Here is a 22,672-nt window from a genome sequence, read left to right as displayed (position 1 = left end):
AGTTAGAAACCTTAAACTAGCCTTGTGCATTTTGCATACTAACCAGCAATGAAATGAACAATCAGCAGTCTTTATACATGCCCAACTGCTGTGGCAATGTCATCTGAAGTTGTGTGTAGGATATTCAAACATTACAGGAGATGTTTGCAATTCACTGTTCATGATTTTGCTTATTCACAGGTCTCGCCTGTTTCTCACATTGCACACCATCCTCCAGCTCCTTGGAGGTGGGAGTAGATCAGGGTGCGTGCGCGCACACACACGGGAAACTGCTATTAATTGGGAATTAATTACTATCACTTGGGATCACTGAATGTAAGGGAGGCATTCTCTGCTGTCTGGCTGGAAGAAACACACAGCTGTGGCTATTGTGTCAGTCTCTTTGTACAATATCGTTTAACACACAATTTTGTAGATTTGAATTTTCAGGGTAATTATGGCCAAAGAATATTTTTAGAATATGATTTATTCTGCTTGTGTAGTGTTTTTATTCTAAAGACAAATTAAGTGCTGAAAATAATATAATATTCAAAGCCCTTAATTATGGCTTGTGTTTTCTTGGGAAGAGATGCTTGTGCTCTGTTTTCAAGGGTGATGGGATTATTAAAGAAATGTTTTACATGTCACCTGCATGACAAAAAATATTTTTTCTAGGATCTTGGTAATAAAAAAGTTCAGACTCTATGATTCTGATCATTCTTTTAATATTTTATATCTATAAAAAAGAAACACAGACCTGATCAATAACTGTACACATTCCACACTTTGTATTTTGGCTTTACTCTTTCTCAAGAGGATGCTGTTTTATACATAAAGCATTATTATTGAAAAGGTTTCTGCATTTTTCTGAAAATTGAACTTGTCCCCTTAAACTGCCCTAGTACCAGAGCTTGAGCACCGTGAACAACAGTAGGTCAGTGGGAGTTAGTTAGAAGAACGGAGACCCTTCAAGCTATTCTGTACTCTACTTTAAAAGGTTCAGGCTCTGAATGTTTTGACATATTGCTCAGAACTGGAGAGGAGGCCAAATAAAGAGCAGCTTTCTTATCTAGTAGCTTTTCCTGCCATGTATGGTATGGAATCCTGGGGCAGAACTACCATGTCAGATAGAAAGCCGTTTCAATTGCTTTTGAGACTCAATTTATATAAATAAAAATATGCAACTGAGGCACTGAACTGGTTCACTGATTTATAGTGTATTCACATGTGGGCAGTTGTAGATCACTTCAATATTTTTAGTGTGTTTCCAATTAAAAGGACCAGAAAAGGAAAGTGACAGGTTGAATGTTAGGTTACGTTTCAGAATAGATTTTCCTTCTGTGTTTCGCATTCCTGTCTGTTAGTGAGCTATGTCAACAGTTAACCATATCATAGCAGAAATAGTTTTTGAGTCAGATTCTCAGTGTAAATTAGCATAGTTTCATTGCCTTCAGTGGAGCTACACCACTTTACCCCAGCTGGAGGATCTGTCCCATATTGTTTCTGCCTATATCTTCTGTACATATGCCATGACAAAGATATCTACTAGGAATAAATTTGGTTAGTAAAAAAAAATTGGATTTTCCATCTTTGCCAATAATATTTTAGTATTAAGTAAGTTTATAGTGTGGATCTGTTTTATGAAAAAAAGTGGAGGCTGCATTGAAATGTCAAATTTGCATGCCCACTTGACCTTTTTGAAAGAATAAACTTATTTTGTATTTGCAAACATTTGTTGTTAAACAGTATCCTGTTTTCTGACAATAAGAACATAAGAATGGCCATACTGAGTCCTTCTAGCCCAGTATCCTGCCTGCCAGCAATAGCCAATACCAGATTCCCCAGAGGGAGGGATCACAACAGGTAATCCTCATGTTAATCCCTCCCCTGTCACCCACCTCCAGAGAAACCGAGGCTAAGGATACCATTCCTACCCATTCTGGCTAGTAGCCATTGATGGACCTAACCTCCATGAATCTATCTAGCTCTTTTTTGAACCCTGTTAATGTTTTATCCTTCACCACATCTTCTATCAAGGAGTTCCACAGATTGACTGAACGCTGAGTGAAGAAACATTTCCTTTTGTTTGTTTTAAACCTGCTGCCTATTAATTTCATTCATGTCCCCTAGGGTATGTCTACACTACCCTCCTATTTCGAAATAGGAGGGTAATGTAGGCATACCGCAATTGCAAATGAAGCCCGGAATTTGAGTTTCCCGGGCTTCATTTGCATAAGCGGGGTGCCGCCATTTTTAAATCCCCGCTTGTTCGAACCCCGTGCCGCGCGGCTACACGCGGCACGAACTAGGTAGTTCGAACTAGGAAGTTACTTTCCAAAGTAATCACAACTCTATAGTTCCTGTCGCCTGGCCCCTCTTAAAGCTGCAGGTACCCTGGACAAGCCTTGTGGCAGAAAACCAGCCTGGGAGTAGCACCCTGACGGCTTGGCTCTCCCTGCCACAGGCCTGCTCTCTGATGGCACAGCCACAAGCCTCCCAAAACGCCTCGGCCCTTGCAGGAAACAGCCCCAGGGGTCCCAGGAGGACCAAGAAGTGGGCAATCTCCTGGTCCAGAGCAGAGAGCCTGTCCCTCAAGCTGTGGGGCAAGAAGAAGATACTGCAGGATCTCCGCTTCAAGCAGCACAATGTGGACATCTTAGAGCGCATGGCCAAGTCCATGGCGGAGCACATACACCCACCCCAGACCTTAGAACAAGGCCGGAGTAAGGTCAGAGAGCTCTGTCAGGGATACGTCAGGGCCAGACAGTGCAGCTCATGCTCAGGGGCAGGATCCCACACGTACCCCTTCTACCAGGGACATTTCCCCACATCATGGACTCAGGCCTTGAGACCCCTGTCATTGCTTGGCTGGAGTTATGGAGGAGGAGGACGACGACCAGGGACAGCAGGAGGGGGAGATGGACACTGTCACCCTGTCTCTGGAGCTGGTGCCTATCAGCCAGGATGTCTCCCAGACCTAGTCTGATGCGGGGGAGGGATATTCAGGTGAGTGTTCTCAGTTTGTCACTCACATAGGGTGTGGGAGGTGTGCACGCGGGGGACGAGCGTCGCTCGGGCTGGACATCGTGCTACAGTCCATGCACATGAAATCATGTGCAGCATTAGTGTGCGCCACAGTGACTCAGCAGGCAGCCCCTGAGCATGGGTGGGATCCTGCTGCCAGACTCGGGAGGCTACACATGTTTGGCCCCAGGCGGAAGCAGGCTAGCCACAAGGGCGCAGGCACAACCCCAGACACACTGAGTGCCGCACACAGCACGTGGTCATGCCTGCATGTGCGAGGCAGCACCCGCTCCCGCGAACAGCGCTGCGAGCCGCAGGTGTGTGTGCGCGTACCCCAGTGAGGGCCAGGCTGCTCCCGGCTCCTCTCCCGCCCATGAAGGTATCCCACTATGGTCAGACACTTCCTTTGCCTGCTTGTCCATGGGCTGAGGAAGGGGGCGTGGGAAGCGGGTAGCATTGTCCCCTTGGCAGCTCTGGGCCCCTGTGAAGAAGGGCCTGCTGTGCAGGCCACACATGGCCTTGCTCCTGGGATATCCCCCTCCTCTGGGCTGAGGACTGTTGGTCGCTGCTCACAGAGGAGGGCCCAGCCTCAGGGACAATGTCTGCATGGATCGCTGACCGCCTTTCCCTCTGTGTGTTCTCCACAGCCGGACTAGTTGGGACTGAAGGGCGAGCCACGCCACTCGAGCCACCCGCCAGAGCCCGGGGTATCTGCATGCATGCCAGGGTCCAGGAAGACCTCATGTGGCAGCATCCTGCACGACATGCAGCAGACCCTCGCGCAGAAGATCCGCGAGGACACAGAGTGGCGGAACCACACATGGGACTAGCTCATGCAGCAGTGTGATACCATGTGCGCCTTCATGCGCAACATGATGACACACCCGCCTGCTGTCACTGCTTCTGCCACCCTCCTGCCCCCTTGCTATGCCCATTCCCCCTTCTTCTGCCCCCCAACCAATGCCTCTGCTCCCTCCTCAAGCGATGCCTCTGCTTCTTCCCCAACTGATGCCCATTCCCCCTCCCCCAATCCTCCTGTCATCCCTGACCCTACTCCAGCCCCCCCTCCTGTCCATCTCTCTTTGTTGCCAGACCCGCCAGACCCACCCAACCCCAAGTCCAACAAGGTCCTCACACCTGAGTTGATGCATCCAGTTGCCCCCACGCCAGTTCAAGTCCCCCTTCTCCCTCCAGGTTATGAGCCCCCCTCCCCAGCTTTTTTAAATGAAAGATCAATACATAGTTCATTTTGTTTGGTTTCCAACAGGTGTTTTTACTGAGAGGTCAGGGAAGGGATGAAGGGAGGGGTTGTGGTGGGGAAGGGATAGGGCAGTAAGCCGGAGGCCCCTATTGAGGAGGCCCTGGGGAAAGTTACTGGGGTCCTTGAGAGAATCTCTCCCTCAGGGCCTCCTGCATGCTCACCCTGACCTGATGGTCCTGGTGTACGACAGCTGTTTGCAGCTGCTCGAAGGGTCACCCCTCGTGGCCAGCATCTGCCCCCCACCCTGGGAGGAAGGCCTCCCCCTTCCTCTTCACAATGTTGTGGAGGACACAACATGCCGCTACCACCTCGGGGATGTTGTGCTCCCCCACGTTGAGGCAGGTCAGCAGACACCTGAAACACACATTGAGGCAGCCGAAGGGGCACTCGACCTGGATCCTGGCCAGGTTCAGGCGGGCATTAAATTGGTCCCTGCTGTGGTCCAGGTGTCCTGTATAAGGCTTCATGAGCCATGGAATCGGGATAGACCACGTCGCCCATGATGCACAATGGCACCTGCACGTCCCTAATGGCGAATTCACAGCGGGGGAAGAACATGCCTGCCTCCAGCCTCCCGTACAGCCTAGAGTTATGAAAGACACGGGCATCTGTGCCCTACCCCAGCCACACAACAAAAATGTCTGTGAACTGACCACGGGGGTTGACCAGAGCCTGCAGCACCATCAAGAAGTAGCCCTTCCTATTAATAGCCTGGGCTGCTTAATGCTCAGGTGCGCGGATCGGTATTTGTGTCCCATCTACGGCTCCAGCACCGTTTGGGAACCCTAGAGTAGCAAATCTGGCCATGATCGGGTCCAGGTCTCCCAGGTGGATGACCCTCCACAGCAGGATCAATTTGATGGCCCTCACAACCTGCAAAAGGCGACAAACACACAAAACAGAGAATGAGAGAGGGAGTGCCTGAGCCCTTGAGAGGTGCCCACCCCCTTCCCAAACACCCCAGGAGCCACCCCCCCCATGAGGCCATCTCCGCCCCCACCCCTAGCAGCTGGCCTGTGTGAGGGTGGGATGACACAACCCCCCAGGGGCGGGGCTTCCCCCATCCCCACTCACCCCCACCCTTCTTTCCTGAGGGTCCCCCTTTTCCAGCACTTCCCCCTCCTCCCCCTACAGGGACTGTACCCCCAGAGTGCCTTACCTCCTTGAGGAGGGCCCCGATGGTGGACTTCCCCACGCCAAACTGGTTGCCCACCGACCCATAGCTGTCTGAGGGTATGTCTACACTACCCTCCTAGTTCGAACTAGGAGGGTAATGTAGGCATACCGCACTTGCAAATGAAGCCCGGGATTTGAATTTCCTGGGCTTCATTTGCATAAGCGGGGCTCCGCCATTTTTAAAACCCCGCTCGTTCGAACCCTGTGCCGCGCGGCTACACGGGGCACGAACTAGGTAGTTTGAACTAGGCTTCCTAGTTCAAACTACCGTTACTCCTCATTCCACGAGGAGTAACGGTAGTTTGAACTAGGAAGCCTAGTTCGAACTACCTAGTTCGTGCCCCGTGTAGCCGCGCGGCACAGGGTTCGAACGAGTGGGGTTTTAAAAATGGCGGAGCCCCGCTTATGCAAATGAAGCCTGGGAAATTCAAATCCCGGGCTTCATTTGCAAGTGCGGTATGCCTACATTACCCCGCTAGTTCGAACTAGCGGGGTAGTGTAGACATACCCTGAGGTGGTAAGTTTCCAGATGGTGATTGTAACCGGCTTCTCCAGGGTGATGGCAGGCTGGGTGTCGCGTCTCTGTAGGCTGGGGGCGAGCCAGGCACGTAGCTTCTGCATGAGGAAGTTTTGGAACCATGGCTGGTCGTCCCACTAGTTCAAACTGATGTTGAACCTCCAAAAACGTCTTTTGTTGTGGGGTGTTGTTGCCAGAGTGTGGCTCCCGCACCCAGGAAGAGGGTCCCAAGAATGAGCTTGGGTTCGAGCTCATGCAGGACCAGGAAGGCAGCCAGCAAAAAGTGCTGCAGAAACTGCAGCATGGCCATGTGGGGCCATCACATGCCCAAGAGCAGCTCCGGCTCCATGGCACAAAGGATAAAGCTGCTGAGGTGTCCAAAAAAGTGGGCAGCCACAGCAGGTACTGCGGCAGCTTTGCTGTCTCTTGAAGAGGTAGCAAGCACGCAGCAGAAGCAGAGAAACAGCTTTCCAGGGGGTCCCTTTAAACGCGTGTCTCTGTAAGGCTCAGGCACCAGCACTCAGAAACAACTGGTGACCTAAAGCCCTGCCTGAAGTGGTTCCGGGTACCTTTTATGTGAGAGAGTGTCCAGTCAGTCTGGACGCTCTCTTTCAAAAAAGCAGATCGCTTTTTTGATGCGTTTTTGTGCATGGATGCTTTCTTTTGGAAGAAGTTTTTTCGGAAGATCTCTTCCGAAAAAACTTATTTCGAAAGAAGCTTGCAGTCTAGATGTAGCCCCAGTAGAGGATACATTGTGCCACTGCTATTTTTACCAAGGCCTGGGTACCTTTTACATATGATTACCCTTAAAAGAGAAGTGAATCATCTGATAACATCAGAAGTAATGATTCTGACTGGTGTATATCACCCCTCACCCCACACACACACACACACACGGGTAATTCCTGGTCTACAATGGGACTAAAAATCCACAGCATAAATCATATGGAAAAAAAGTGTAACTATTTCTATGCTTCTTGCCTTTTAGAACTTCTTATTGAAATCAGGGTGTAGGAAGATCTAGGTTAAGAACTGATAGAGTGAGGAATATAAAATGCAAATGAGTATTGAAGATACAGATAAGTTTGTGTAAAAAAGTGATTAACATATAGACTAACATAGCCTCCACTTATGTCTAGTCCATTTTTCTCTCTGTGTTGTTTTAGCTGCGATGATCCTATATTTAGGAGATGGATGAAGTAATAGCTTTTATTGGACCCACTTCTGTTAGTGAAAGGCAAGCTTTTATACTTATATAATGCTGTGTCAGCTCAGAAGCTTGTATCTCATCATCAGAAGTTGGTCCAGTAAAAGCTATTATTTCACCCATCTTGTCTTTTTTCTGGTCAGCCATTTTTCTCTTTTATTATACTCTGTGCATACCTCATTATATTAAGCCCTCAAGAGGAATCAGCTTTCTAGGATTGATAGTGTACTCAACATCCTCTGTGAAAAAAGAGGCAGGTTGGAAGCATTTAATCCCCAATGTTATAGTGCTTTCTCTTTCTGTTTTACTTCCTGTTTTCCTCCTTTATCCTCCTGTTTGCTGCATCTCTTTCCCCTCTCATACAACCAGTCTTCTCAGTCTGCCACTTCCACTGATGCACTGTCATGCCATATTAAAGGAGGTAGATGCAGTGCTACCCACTGTGAAGGTTGAAGTACTGCAGCACTTCCTTTTCCTGATTGTTTGGTGCTTCATCACAGCATACCAGCCCATTATATATATATTTCAGAAGTCAGCAGCCTTGTGCTCTCCCGACACAATCTACACTTTTGATTTTTTAGAATTGTGCATTAGCAAGTCTGTGAAACATTTCGTAATTGTCAAATGCCCAATATATTATACTTCTTTCTCCTTGCCTTAATAAGGGTAGTTTATTTCGTAAATTATGTTTTCTCTAAGTAAAGAATTCCATCTCAGTTTTTAGGTGCCTAGAAATATTCCTTTTGTTCTTGTATTTAACACGGATTCAAATAGCCCTTGAACATCCATCTTCTGTCCTTTTAAGAGTTTAATACTTCAGTAAAACCCCCTCTCTTCTTTTCCAAAGAATGCCAGTTTACTGCAACAGTACACTCTGATCTTGATGCAGGTTGACATTTCAAATTCCCTTATGGACTTCTCCCTAGTGTCCTCCACACTGTTTTACCGTACTCATAAGTATATAATTCTCCATTGTTTTAAGTCCCTAATACTTTTCACTGTCTGTCCCTTATAACCAGAGCCTTCCTGTTTGGAGCCTAATTCACTGGAATAATTGAGGGTATTTTTTGATTACAGGATCAGACTGGAGAGGGGATATTTCACAAAAAAATGCATTAGTGTGCCTGTTTGGGTGATGAGCTTCTTTTGCAGTGTATCTGTATTTAGTTATATCTGCTGTTTAAGGTATAATACTTCCTTCAACTGTGGTAAAGGACACAATAGGCAGTCACCTCTCCCACCAGAACATCACTATTTCTAAGGGCCATAGTTTGGGCTCAGGTTTGCTGACAATGATTTTAGTAATAGCAAGCTTCCAGTTGCTTTCCTTCATTTGACAAAAAAATCAATACACTGATATTTAGTTTTCAGGCTACAACTTTATGCATTTACAAGCAGATTTTTTTCATGTCCCCTAGCATTGAATAGGTAATGGAATCAAAGGTTATGATAGTAACAATGGACATTCTAGCTTTTCAGTTTAACTTTCTACAATATAACTTTCTACAGAAAGCTTAACTTGCTACAGTATAGGTAACTAATGAATAAAGGAAAGTCATGAAACAGTCTCAGGATTTTTCTGTGAAGGTCCTTTGTTGCTAAACTACGGTAAAGCAATGGTGAAAGAGGAGAGAGCCCTACTGAGAACTACCATCTGACCGTAAGTCTGCTGGGATTTCTGCAGAACTATGACAGCTGATCGGATGCAGTCTAAAGAACTCCAGGCAAGGCTGTTTGAGTACAAGGAGCTCCTGACCTGAAGTTGCTGGAATTCAGTTTAACTTGTGGGAGTCAATAGTAGGAAGTGGAATCTTAGGCTGATCTCTATCAGGATGGCGATCAGAGGAAATCTAGTCTAAATATGGTTGGTTTATATGTTGAAATATTTGTGTATGTATTTGTCCCTGCTGCAGCAATAAAATCCCCTTGTTTGTGAACAATCCATTTTTAAAATTTCATTTTACACGAGCAAAATTCTTTGAAATGTTGGCCTGATACTTATTCTAACAGGTCAACATGCTACTTAGTTTAGTGTCCTGTTTGAGAAAAGTTTTGTCAAGAGGTGGTGCTGCATGTTGAAATCCAACATATGTTACATTACTTGTTTCTCAAGCTTGTGATGAGGATCATCATTGACAACTGTTAAACGTATTGCTGACAGCCTGCAAGGAGCTGAGCTTATAGTCAGAAGAACCTTTTATACAGCCAGACAAGCTTTATTTTCTTTGAAGGTGGAAAGTGAGTGTGTGTTGTATGCAAGTTGTATTGGGGTTAGAATGGAGAAGAATATTAGCTTTATTACAGTGTTGCAGGAGGAAAAATATCTGCATTTTGGGTGACTAATGATTACAGTGTAACTAGTCACCAAATCAGGCATCCATCTCTCCAAACCCCTAGTTTTAAGGCAGGTTTACATAGTAGTATATTAAAATACAGCCCAACTCTCCATCTCCATTTACAAGTGTAAAATATAAATATAGTGGTTTAAAAAATGAAGTGTTTGATTTTCAGCTTGGCCACAACTGCTCATCCAGTTGTGCACTGGTATTTTATGGACACAATTAAAGAGGTGCACACTATTTGCCCCCACTGATTGCAGATTCCAAACAGAGGCCAGCATTTGAAAGTATGATTCTTTATGCATAGTTTGGGTTATTTAATCATAAGCAACTACACTGAACAAAAACAGTTGTCAGTTTTCATATTAAAAGCTTTGCCTTCTTATGCACAAAAGCATGTGGAGCAGTGATTTTCAAATTTCTTTTCTCATGACACAGTTGAAGAACATTATTGATGCCAAGACCCAACATAATTTGACTAGAGTGTGGACTCAGGTGGTGGGGGGCTGAGTATGAGGCCTTCAACTTTGGGAGTGAGTCAGGGCTGTGGCTCCCAGTTAGTGATGCAGCGGGGGTGCTAAGGCATGCTGTACCCCAGGAGCAGCCAGCAGCAGGTTCCCAGCCAATGGGAGCGCAGAGCTAATGCTCAGGGAAGGGGCAGTGCACAGAGTCCTGTGCATTCTTCTCCCCCCCCCCCCTTTCCCCCCCCCCCCCCCCCCCCCCCCCCCAGCAGTTGTTGCCAGCCACTTCTGGGACACAGCACAGTATGCAGTATCAGGACAGCCTTAGCACCCCCTCTGATTACCTGATCACCCTGCAGCAATGAAATCCAGTGCCTGACATTCCACAACCCAATACAGGTTGGACCTCCCTGGTCAAGCACCCTTGGGACCTTACTGGTCCCAGATGAGAGATTTTGCCGGACATGGGGAGGATATTTCAAGCTCCCCTGCTGCTGGCCCCATCCCCCTGCTCTGCCCCCACCATGGGCTTCCTGGCTCCCTCTGCAGGCCAGCTGAGTTGCACGCTGGCTCCTGCTTCCCCTCCCTGCCACTGCAGCCCAGCTGAGCCAAGTGTCGGGCTTCCTGGCTCCTAGCCTCCCACTACCTAGCTGGGCCTAAGAGCTCCCCCTCCTCCCCTCAGTGCACTGGGATTCTGGCATCCTCCCCTCCCTCTCCAGAACTCTCTGATCCAGGAACATCCATGACCATAGCCTGTAGTTTGAAATCCACTGACGTAGAGTATCTTCCTGTTTCCCTATGCCAATGTGCAACAAATACATGCACAAAAGGGTTAGAGCTAGATCATGACAAAAATATATTGACATAGTTCAGATTTTAAAGTATTTCCCCCTTAATTATTGGAAATAAAGTTCTGTAGACATGTCTCTGTCCCTCTTCTACTGAGTAGCATGTGTATAAAGAATCATATACACTGTAGACCAACGGTCTCCAACCTTTTTAACCACAAGATCACTTTTTCAATTTAAGTGCAATGTAAGATCTACCTCAAACCCAAATACCCTTGCCCTGCTTCCTTCTCGCCCCTTCTCTGAGGCTTCGCCCCTGCTCCACCCCTTCTCTGAAGCCTCACCCTGCTCACTCCATCCTACTTTATTCCCATCCTCACTTATTTTCCCAGGTTGGGGTAGAGGGTTGGGGTGTAGTCTCTAGTCTTGGGCCAAGAGGTTCAGAGTGTGGGAGGGTCTCCGGGCTTAGCCAAGAACAGGGGATTGGGGTCCAGGAGGGGGTTAAGGGTGCAAGCTCTGGGAAGGAGTTTTGGTGCAGAGCGACTCATGTCTGGGGCAGGAGGTTGGCTATAGGAGGAGATTCAGGAAGCAGGCTCTGGCTGGGCATGGTTTAACTGAGATGGCTTCTGGGTGGTAGGGTTGCCAGGTTTCCGGTATTCTACCGGACAGTCCAGTTTTAGCGCCCTCTGTCCGGTAAAAAAAATTCAGAAAATACCAGACGTGCAATGTCCGGTATTTTCTGTTTTTCTGGCTGGGCGCTGGATGGAAGCCGGGCAGGGGCAGGGGGAGTGGCTGGGAGGCGGGGCCATGATTGGTGCTGGGAGCCTGTGGTAGTGTGCAAAAGCTTGGCGGGGGTGGGGGTTGTGGCTGGGAATCCCCCTTCCCCCGCCAGGCATTTGCACTCTACCACAGGCTCCCAGCGATCGCGGCCCTGCCTCCCAGCTGGGAGCCTGTGGTTGCATGCAGGAGCCCGGCGGGGGGAGTGGCTGGGAGTCCCAGCCACTCCCCCTGCCCCCACCAGGATTCTGCACGCAACCAGAGGGAGTCCCAGGCTGGGAGGCAGGGCGCAGTCAGCGCTGGGAGCCCTCCACTGATTGTGTCTGAGGAGGAGTAACGCCTTGGGGAGGAGGAGAAGCCCTGTCCCTGCTCCTGAGCGCTGTTCAAGCGCGTTGTGGCGCCGTAGTCCAGGAGAGAAGCCCGCAGGTGCTTTGTAGTTGTGTTTAGGCACTTTCCATGGGCTCTCAGCCAGAACTGACTGGGGTGGAATTTCTGCTTCTTCCCACTGGGAAGAAAAAGCCTCTTTCGAAAAAGAGCATCTAGACTACAATCAGTACTTTTGAAAAAGCAAGCTGCATTTTTGAAAGTGAGCATCCAGGCAGTCTGCATGCTCTTTCAAAAAAGCACAGTTTGCATTACATAGTGCCTTTTTTCGAAAGAACTCTTTCGAAAAAAGGCATTCTTCTCGTAAAATGAGGTTTTCTGCGGTCAAAAAAACTGCCTCATTCTTTCGATTTACTTTAGAAAGAATGCGGCAGCAGTCTAGACGTAGGAGAAGTTTTTTCGAGAAAAGGCCACTTTTTTCGAAAAAACCCTGTAGTCTAGACACACCCATGCAGCCTTGGTGAAACATGAGAAACTCATAGGATATCTTGAGCCCCTTCCCTTACAAAGTAGTGTGTAGAAGCTTTGTCTATTGTAACTCCTGTTGGGTAATCCACGGAATTACATTCTATGACCTAAACAGGTGTGACTGCATAGTGCTGAAGTGTTAGATCAGTGGTCCCCAACATTTGTGTGCGCCCGCCAAGTGCTCAGGGCTGGCCTGGCCCCGGGCACATGGCGCATGGTGAGCGCCGGCCCCGGGAGCACCGCGGATTGGCCACCCGCGCTCTGGGCGCACGGTGCATGGGGGGAGCGTCGGCCTCGGGCGCGCGGCTATGGGGGTAGGGGCGGCTGTGGGGGGCGTGGGGGGGGGCCTCTGACGCCCAGCAACCTTAAATTGTTGGGACCACTGTGTTAGATGTTGCTAATAAAATACACAGTGCTGAGTAGATTGCACCTGGAGCATGATGGGGGAAGATGGAGAACTAGAATATCTGAATACGGAAGGGAGAAACCTGCCAACTTGCAAACAGACATAATAACTATGCAGAAAAACAGAGAGAAAAAAAAGCGCAAGGAAAATTTAAAATGTTCCATATACCATCTAACTGGAAAATACACATGCTTCAGAGAAAGTCTCTCTCCTGTTACAGTAGTTGTATTCTCATTTAAAAAACAAACTCCAACAACAGATAAGCTTATGTTGACACAGATCCCAAGGATACACATTTCTCTCACTTCTGATCCAGTAAATGTCAAATTTAACTTTCCTGTTTGGCCACATGGTAAGGCTGAACCTGGGTCAACATTGGTGTTTAAATACACACAAATGAAAATGAAACTATTTGTGTAGCTGGAAGTCTTTGAATGTCGGTATTTATATAAATGCAAAGGCCTGTTGTTCAAGTGACAAAGGATAGGCGTCTGCCTAGGGTTCCTTGGGATACAGTATAATTAAACATATTAACTTTCTTTATATAATAAATAAATTGCTTTTATCCTTCTGACTCTTAATAATCTTATGTAAAGAAACAGCTTATTTTTAGAATGCTTGCAAACTGTTCTACTATCGTATTTGTATGAATATGCTTTAATGAAACTGAAGGTGTCATAGGCTGATTTGACCACCCCGTTTTGCTACTAAACTGCTATGAAGGGATCCAGCCATTGAATCCTGGGTGTTGTAAGACTCCAATCTTAGAGTCTCTCTCCTGGTACATTCTTAGTATACAGATCTTCTATTTGGCAGCTGCTCTTAAGAGCTGCAGCCACTCAGGCTACGTCTACACTTCAGGATTTTGCTGGCAGAGAGTATGCTAATGAAGCACTCATTAGCATTTGTCATGCTGTCATTTGCATCTCTGCTGATGCTTTTTGTGCAAAAACCCCTTTTGTGCAAGATCCCTTATGCCTCAAAAAAGGAGATATACGAGATCTTGCGCAAAAGGGGGTTTTTTTGTGCAAAACGGACCTGTCTACACTGCTTGTGTTTGCGCAGAAACCTCCTGCTCAAAAAGCATCAGCAGAGATATGCAAATGACAGTGTGACAAATGCTAATGAGCTCTTCATTAGCATACTCTCTGCCGGCAAAAGCCTTGCAGTGTAGACGTAGCCTCAGTCCCCTGGAACACTAAACAGAAGAAACATGGCTGATACCTCAGATTGTCCCATAGTTTAAGGGAGCACATGAGTAGGTGTAGACACTTAAACACAGACTTTGCAAGTGATTCTAAACGAGCACTGTACTCTATTTCATAGCATGAGAAATAGAGATAGGTACAAAAATACACCCCGCATGTATTTCCTTGCCTTGCTTTCCTCACCACTCCAGTTTCTTAGGGCTCTGGCTCAGAATTGCCAGGGACTATTCAGGGTCGTCCTTCTTGTATTTCAGAACCCTTCTCCTAGGTCACCTCCTGACTTGGCCTTCCCATCCCCTTCTTCTCTTCTGTCCAAAATTCCTGCATGTCTCAGTGTGAGCCTTCCTACAGTGATTCCTTTTATAACCTCCTGCTTAATTACCTCTGTCCTTTTGTGGAGAGTATGAAATGAAATCTCACAAGCACTATGGACCATTATCTTCCACTCCAAGGGCAAGATGGATGTAAACATAGAGCAGCATGTACATTTTTTAAAAAAAGCCCCCCAAAACAAAGCCTATCAGTCATATAGTTTAATATAGTACTGGAGGTTTTTCAGATACTACAGTGAGGAAAGTGCTGGGGTGGAGGCTGCTGCCAGCTCCCAGCCCCCTTCATTTACTGCCACGGGGAGCTGCGGGAAGCTATGGCAGCTTTACGCAATGGAAAAATATCATTCACCAAGTTGATCTAGTCATGTCTAGCGAGGCTGACTTTCAGGCCAGATTATGCTATCAGTGCAACTGCTTTGCATTACACCTAAGAAACTAGTTCATATTCATAATTCTGTATTACTATAACATTAGTGATATCGTTAACTCACAAGTTAGAGATCCAAGCATGATATAAAGACACAAAGATTATGACTTACATATAATGTTACAGAAAATTAGTGCTTAATCAAAATAAGTAATCCTCTTGATGTTCAGATACGAGAAAGGTAAAAGATTTTAGGACGAGTTGTATAAATGTGAAACCTGCCTGCACAGAAGTGATTTTTGTCCTTTTTTAGAAAAAAAAGTATAGTGGCATCCTATTTTAGGATTATATGGTTGTTTCATTCAGAAATAAGGCATTATTTTTCAAAGTGGAGTCGTTTGCATTCATAGGCTTCGTCTACACTGGACCAGGAAGGCTGGCTTAAAGTACGCAATTCCAGCTATGTAAAATACATAGCTGGAGTTGGCTTACCTTAAGTCAAGCCTTGGCAGCATCCACACTGTGGGAGATCGACGAGAGCAAACGCTTCCATCGGCTTCCCTTATTCCTCGCAAAAGGAGGAGTAATGAACTCTGGCAGGAGCTGCCCTCAGCATTCGATTTAGGGGGTCTATACTAGACCCACTTAATCAAATACCAGAAGATTGATCTTCAAGCATCAATCTTCTGGAAAGTATAGATGTGCTCATAGAATGTTGTGAGAATCTTGTTTTATTATAGGCTACTGATTTTAATATAACAAGTACTATGTATGACTTACAGGTTTTAAATGCACAGAGAGCTGGATACAAGGCAGCTATAGTTCACAATGTTGATTCTGATGACCTAATTAGCATGGGATCCAACGACAGTAAGTACAGGTATCACTTCTCTCCTGTTTGAAAGTTATTCCATTCATATTTACTGAAAAGTAAGATGAAGCACTGTTGAGATAATTCAGTGTAAGTTAGCAGAACATCTGTATTTTTGTTTCTTCTTTCACTTTAAAATAGAACTAAGAGTTCCCCATCTGAGGTCAGTAGGGATGTTAAATTTAGATTAATTGACTAATTGACTAGTCAATGGGATTCCCATCAACTATTCGATTAGTCTATAAGGGCGCCTCTGCCTTTGAATTGTAGCAAGAGCTGAGACTCTTGTATATTTCAAAAGGAAGCCCAGCAGGGAGCATGGGGCCAGCAGGGCAGCCCACTGGGGCTCTTGTACATTTCAAAAGCAGAACTGCAGCAGAAGCAGCGCAAGCAGAGACTTCTTCAGTCCCCATACACTCTGTTTCCTGCTGTGCCTCTACCTTCCCTGCCCCCTGTGAAGACAGTGCTGGAGGGAACCAGCTTTTAAGCTGGCTCCCCCCAGAACCGGCTCCTGCTCCCTCCCTCTTGCTGCCTCTCTCTGATAGAGGCAGCAAGGTGAGGAAGCGAGTAGTCACATCCCTAGTCGCTTACATCCCTAGTCAAGAGAAAGATTGCAAGTTCTTGTGATAGCTGTCTGTGTTGGGGTTGCTTTCCTTCAGTCTGATTTCTCGTGAGACATGAGTAATGAGACTGGATTGGCTCATTCCCTCCTTTCTACTTTTGGACTTTTTCCAGCTTAAAATCATCTTTACTGCTTTCATCTATATGAAAAAACATGGAACATATAGGACCAGATTCTCAGCTGGTATAAGTCAGCATAGATCCTTGAAGGCCCTGAAGCTATGCCAATTTATACCAACTGGGGTGAAGCCATAGTTCAACCAAAACATTACTAATTAATTTACCAAAGAACTTCTTGTCATTCTTAATTTTTTTTTTTAAGAATTATCGGTTAAGGATTGCACAGACAGTAACTCTTAGATATGTTTTACCACTAGTAGTGGTATCATTTTGTAGATGGACATGTTGGCTAACAGAGTGTGTTAACATATTGTACACTAAGTGCATTTTATAAGAAGTCTCCACATGGATTGTCTCATTTTGTCTTCACAGCTCTTTATAAGGCAGTCTTAACTAATGGTGTGCCCACAAAGAGTTCTGTATGTCAGTGCTATTCTTTTGTTCTTTTTATGAACAGTTGAAGTTTTAAAGAAAATTGATATTCCATCTGTCTTTATTGGTGAGACATCAGCTAACTCTCTGAAAGATGAATTCACCTATGAAAAGGGGTAAGTAATTATTTACCTTTTTATTTTTGTGGAATGATATGCTGTAACATTCCTTGGACCAAGTTATCAGCTCTGTTTAATCTTTATTAAGATCAAGAAATTTTCTGGGATGAACTCCTGGTTCAAGTTGTCATGGGATAAGAGAGAAGGTCCTTTCATGGATTGATAACTGGTTAAAAGACAGGAAACAAAGGGTAGGAATAAATGGTAAGATTTCCAAGTGTAGAGAGGTAACAAGTGGGGTCCCCCAAAGGTCTGTCCTGAAACCCATCTTATTCAAATTATTTATAAATGATCTAGAGAAGGGGGTAAACAGGTGGCAAAATTTGCAGATAATACCAAACTGCTCAAAGTAGTTAAGACCAAAGCAGACTGTGAAGCGCTTCAAAAAGATCTCACTAAACTAAGTGATTGGGCAACAAACTGGCAAATGAAATTTAATGTTGATAAATATAAAGTAATGCACATTGGAAAAAATAATCCCAACTATATATACACAATGGCTACGTCTACACTGGCCCCTTTTCCGAAAGGGGCATGCTAATTTTACACTTCGTAATAGGGAAATCCGCGGGGGATTTAAATCCCCCGCGGCATTTAAATAAAGATGTCCGCCGCTTTTTTCCGGCTTGTAGAAAAGCCGGAAAAGAGCATCTACACTGGCCCGATCCTCCGGAAAAAACCCCTACTTTGAAGTAGGAATAAGAGATCCTCCGGAAAAGGGCTTTTTTCCGGAGGATCGGGCCAGTGTAGACGCTCTTTTCCGGCTTTTCTACAAGCCGGAAAAAAGCGGCGGACATCTTTATTTAAATTCCGCGGGGGATATTTAAATCCCCCGCGGATTTCCCTATTACGAAGTGTAAAATTAGCATGCCCCTTTCGGAAAAGGGGCCAGTGTAGACGTAGCCAATATGATGGGGACTAATTTGGCTACAATTACTCAAGAGAAAGATCTTGGAGTCATTGTGAACAGTTCTTTGAAAACATCCACTCTTGAGTGCAGTGGCAGTCAGAAAAGCAAATAGAATTTTAGGAGTCATTAAAAAAAGGGATAGAGAATAATACAGAAAATATCTTATTGCTTCTATATAAAACCATGGTATGCCCACATCTTGAATACTGCGTACAGATGTGGTTGCCTCATCTTAAAAAAGATATATTGGCATTGGAAAATGTTCCGAAAAGGGTAACAAAAATTATTAGGAGTTTGGAATGGGTCCCATATGAAGAGAGATTAAAAAGACTTGGACTTTTCAGTTTAGAAAAGAGGAGACTAAGGAGGGGATATGACAGAGGTCTATAAAATCATGGAAATCGTGAATAAGGAAAAGTTATTTACAGTAAACTTCCGCTAATCCGGCACCTTTAGGACCCACGGGGTGCCGGATTATCAAATATGCCGGACTATCAGAAGGGGGGGCTATGAGGGGTCTGGAGTGGGGTGGGAGGGGATGCCACCCCAGACCCCTCATAGCCCCCCCTTACGATAGTCCGGCTCTGCCCCAGGCGTCCCTGATTCAGCCGCTGCTGGTCAGTTTCAGCAGCAGCTGAATCGGGGATGCCTGCAATAGAGCAGCTGGGGTGCTGCCGGGTTGGTCCCGCAGAGCCAAGGGGCGGCGCTACGGCACCAACCCAGCAGCACTCCAGCTGCTCTTGGGGACGCCTGGGACAGAGCAGCTGGGGTACTGCCCGGTTGGTCCCCTAGCGCTGCCCCTCCGGGCTGCGGGACCAACCCGGCAGGACCCCAGCTGCTCTGCCCCAGGCTTCCAGGAATTAGCCGCTGCTGATCTGTTTCAGCAGTGGCTGAATCGGGGACACCTGGGGCAGAGCAGCTGGGGTCCTGCCGGGTTGGTCCCGCAGCGCCGTCCTTTGGCGCTGCGGGACCAACCCTGCAGCACTCCAGCTGCTCTGCCCCAGGCGTCCCCAAGAGCAGCTGGGGTGCTGCCGGGTTGGTCCCGCAGCTCCGAGGGGCAGCGCTAAGAGACCAACTAGGCAGCACCCCAGCTGCTCTGCTCCCGGCTTCCCCGATTCAGCTGCTGGTCAGTTTCAGCAGCAGCTGAATGCAGGAAGCCTGTCCGGCTGCCCCAGCACTTCCGGGTTCCTGATGGTGCCAGACCATCAGGAGTCCCGGAGCATTGGATGCCGGATTAATGGAGTTTTACTGTACTTATTCCCACAATAAAAAAAACTAGGGGTCACCAAATGAAATTAATAGGCAGCAGGTTTAAAACAAACAAAAGGAAGTTTTTCTTCACTCGGTGCACTGTCAACCTGTGGAACTCCTTGCCAGAGGATGTGGTGAAGGCTACATCTTTAACAGGGTTCAAAAAAGAGCTAGATAGATTCATAGAGGTTAGGTCCATCAATGGCTATTAGCCAGGATAGGTAGGAATGGTATCCTTAGCCTCGGTTTCTCTGGAGGTGGGTGATAGGAGAGGGGGTAACATGAGGATTACCTGTTGTGATCCCTCCCTCTGGGGCATCTGGTATTGGCCACTGTTGGCAGACAGGATACTGGGATACATGGACCTTTGGTCTGACCCAGTACGGTCGTTCTTATGGTCAAACTGAAGTCAGAGGAAGGCTTGCGATTAACTTCACTTTGGCCCGGATTTCACTCTCTATACTTTAAACATAGAGATCAAGTATCTTGCAGTCTGTGTGATTTGTGGTATTTTTTTAAAATGTGCACTTCGGCAGAGTGGTCAGTCTAAGAATCTAAAGTTATTAAAAAAAAAAAAAAACCCACCAGTCAGACCTTTCAGTATCTCTGAACTATGTGGCCCTAAAGTAATTATGGATGGTTTCAGCAAAGATATAGTTGCTCCTAATATTTTGATTTTTTTAAGTTCTCTTGAGGAATGTTTACTGAATATTATTTATTAAGCCTGTCAGCCTGACTAGTACTTCAGCAAGCTTCTTTGGATTCATATATTTGTGGCCACTTTCACATTTTTAAAGGATAGTGCACATTAGAAGTTGCCTTAAAGGGAAGCATCATCTAAATTTCGCATTCAGCATGTTCACGTAAAATTAAACTCGTGTGTTTATCAAATGTTAATTTATTTGCTGTAATTAAAATGCTGATGTAATCACTGATAAAGTTACACATTTGATAAAAATGCTCACTTATTCAAACTGATGGTATGCTGGCACTCCCCCCACCTTTTTCATCCTTTTTGGTCTGCCAACTGAAAGACTTCCAATTTATGGTCCATTATTAACAAGGGATGTAAGTAACTACTCGAGTCACTATTTAACTAGTTGTTCTCCCCCCTGCTGCCTCTGTATCAGACACAGAAACGGGGTTGGGGGGGGGAGCAGTAGCTGATGGGGGGGGGGATCCAGCTGAAAAGCCAGTTCCCCCCAGCACCATTTTCGTGAGGGGACAGGGGAGGCAGAGATGCAGCAGAGGACCCAATGCAAGCCAGAACAGCAGTTCTGGCTTGCACTGGGTCCCAGACGTTGCACCTCTGCTTTTTAAATTTAGTAAGAGCTGCCAGGCTCTTACTACATTTTAAAGGCAAAGCTACAGCAGTCTGGGACCAGGCATGAGCCGGGACTAAGCTGTCCTGGCTTGCGCCTGGACCCAGAACACTGCAGCTCTGCCTTGTAAATTTAGTAAGAACCTGGTGGTTCTTAATACATTTAAAAAGCAAAGCTGCAGCAAACCCCCTCATCGGCTACTCAATTAGCTTACTAACTGCTATTTAGCATCCCTGTTATTAATAGATGTTTTTAAAAATTTGGGCAAGGTCCATTTGTACTGATAAGTTTGTTTACTGTGTCTGTCTCCCAAACAGAATACCTGTTTCATTGTCCACTGAAATCATTGGAAAGACTTTCATTGACTTCTGTGAGCTTTAAATGACAATAATATATTAGAAAACCCCCTGCCACAAATGCACCTTTAGAACATACAAAACCAAACAGATGCCGACCCCAAACATTTTTCAATAATCTTAGTATATGTCATTAAAATTTACCACTCAAAACCCCAAATCCCACTTTTTACCTTGATTGAAATTTTTAAAAAATTACATGCTCATCAAGTAATATTATTTGCTCTAGGTAAGAACATTTTTTTCAAGGCTTTCCTAAGAGAAATGGGCCTGAGCGAATTTTAGTCATTCAGTTGGATAGTTGCTACAAAAACACAAGTCTAAACAAAATTCTTTCTTCTGGTTTCACAGCAGCAGTACATCCTGCTGACATGAGACTGAGCCTCAGGACTCAGCTTCATAGATTGCAGGTGACATACCAATTTTTAGGGTAGAATGCTAACTACTTTAGTCTAGCTAAGCCCCTCTAGCCATTGTAGCTAGAGGAAATAAGGAATGAGCTCAGAGGAAACTCTTTTCTCCAGAATACAGGGAAAGAAAGATGAGAAGTAAGGGTGGTAGCATCAGGGCAAGTGGAATGGCAATGTAAGTTATTTGTTTTGCTAGTTCTTAGAGACAGCAACTCTCAAAATGAAGCAGTATGAAAATAATTCCATATATGAACTGTACAGATTATGAGGATTATTCTACAATTTGAGTGCTGTTACAGTCTGATTACTTGGAACTCATGAACCATGGAATAGATGAAATAATGATGAAATATAGGTTCTCTTTGATCATTCTTATGTAGCTTTGCATTTAAACTATAGACAGATTTTGGAATGAATGCAGCTGTAATGAACACATATTGAGCTAGGTTTGTCAAAACAATTACTATGATTTGCAAAACTTTCCACGAGCCCAGGCAAGTTTTCACTAGCTTGGAAAGCAACATAGTCCAGTGGCTAGTAAATAAGAGTGAGTTACAAGATATTTATTTCTTTATTATATAACTTAAGTGAGTCATTTAAATATGGTTTAACTGGAAAGTTGGCATTCTGTATTTGGTATCCCTCAGTTATTACTATATCATGCATGCTCTGTTCGCAGATGAAAAGATTTTTCTTACTTGCAGACTCTGCATGGGATATGACAGTTAAGCAGAGATTTTGCTTGCTCACCAGTATTTGAGACTTTGTGAGCCAAATGCTGCTATGAGTTTTAACTGTGCAGTTTCATTGTCTTCAGTAAGGTCATATAATTGTAAATGCTACCAAAATATTCCCCAGAATAGTAAACAATTACATTGATGATTGTAAAGGATCCAACAAAAGGGAAACCAAAACACAAACAAAAATAAATCTCTCCCATGCCCACCTTCCTTCAAGAAGTTCACAGAAAAGGAGTAGCCTTAAAGTTCAAAAGTCCTTACCTTACATTCAGTTCCCAAACTGGGAATCAGCAAAGCTTCTATAGTTCCCATCAATCTTGTCCCAACCAACTCAGACCAACTGTAGTTTATATAGTATCTAGTCCTTTCTTTCCTACTTGGTTTCCTGTTCCTGTTAAAATATCTCAGCCCCAAAGTCGGGTTGAAATCTTCCTTAATTACATTTGTTTTGGTTGCAGATTCTAGCCCGTCCCTTAAAAAGGCAGTACACTCCTTTACAATGATAGACTAAAAAGAATAAAACCTAGCTCATGCTCTCTTAGCTGTGATAGCTTGGCTGAGCGAGTGTGTAAACTTGTTTTTGTCTGTAAAAGAACATATCAGCTGATACACTCAATGAACAGTTTTGTTGGGTAAGAGGTGACATTTTTAAATACAGGCAGTCCCCGGGTTACGTACAAGATAGGGACTGTAGGTTTGTTCTTAAGTTGAATCTGTATGTAAGTCGGAACTGGCGTCCAGATTCAGCCGCTGCTGAAACTGACCAGCGGCTGACTGCAGGAAGCCCGAGGCAGAGTTGCTCTGCCCCAGGTTTCCTGGAATCAGC

General features: G+C 45.5%; 1 protein-coding gene across 2 annotated transcripts in view; it reads left to right on the top strand.

Annotated features, from left to right (window-relative positions):
• The window catches only part of RNF13 (ring finger protein 13), a 107,298-nt gene that overhangs the window by 46,425 nt on the left and 38,201 nt on the right, over positions 1-22,672 (top strand). For both annotated transcript variants that reach the window (XM_006115934.5, XM_025181159.3), the window contains 2 exons: positions 15,477-15,564; positions 16,764-16,854. In XM_006115934.5, coding sequence (XP_006115996.1) covers positions 15,477-15,564; positions 16,764-16,854 — 179 coding nt within the window. The remainder of the gene's footprint in view (positions 1-15,476; positions 15,565-16,763; positions 16,855-22,672) is intronic.

This window comes from Pelodiscus sinensis, chromosome 10 (genome assembly GCF_052426305.1).
Source record: "Pelodiscus sinensis isolate ZL-2025 chromosome 10, ASM5242630v1, whole genome shotgun sequence".
NCBI classification, from domain to species: Eukaryota; Metazoa; Chordata; order Testudines; family Trionychidae; genus Pelodiscus; species Pelodiscus sinensis.
Note: the sequence above shows the minus strand (reverse complement) of the source record. Positions and strands in the feature narration are given on the sequence as shown.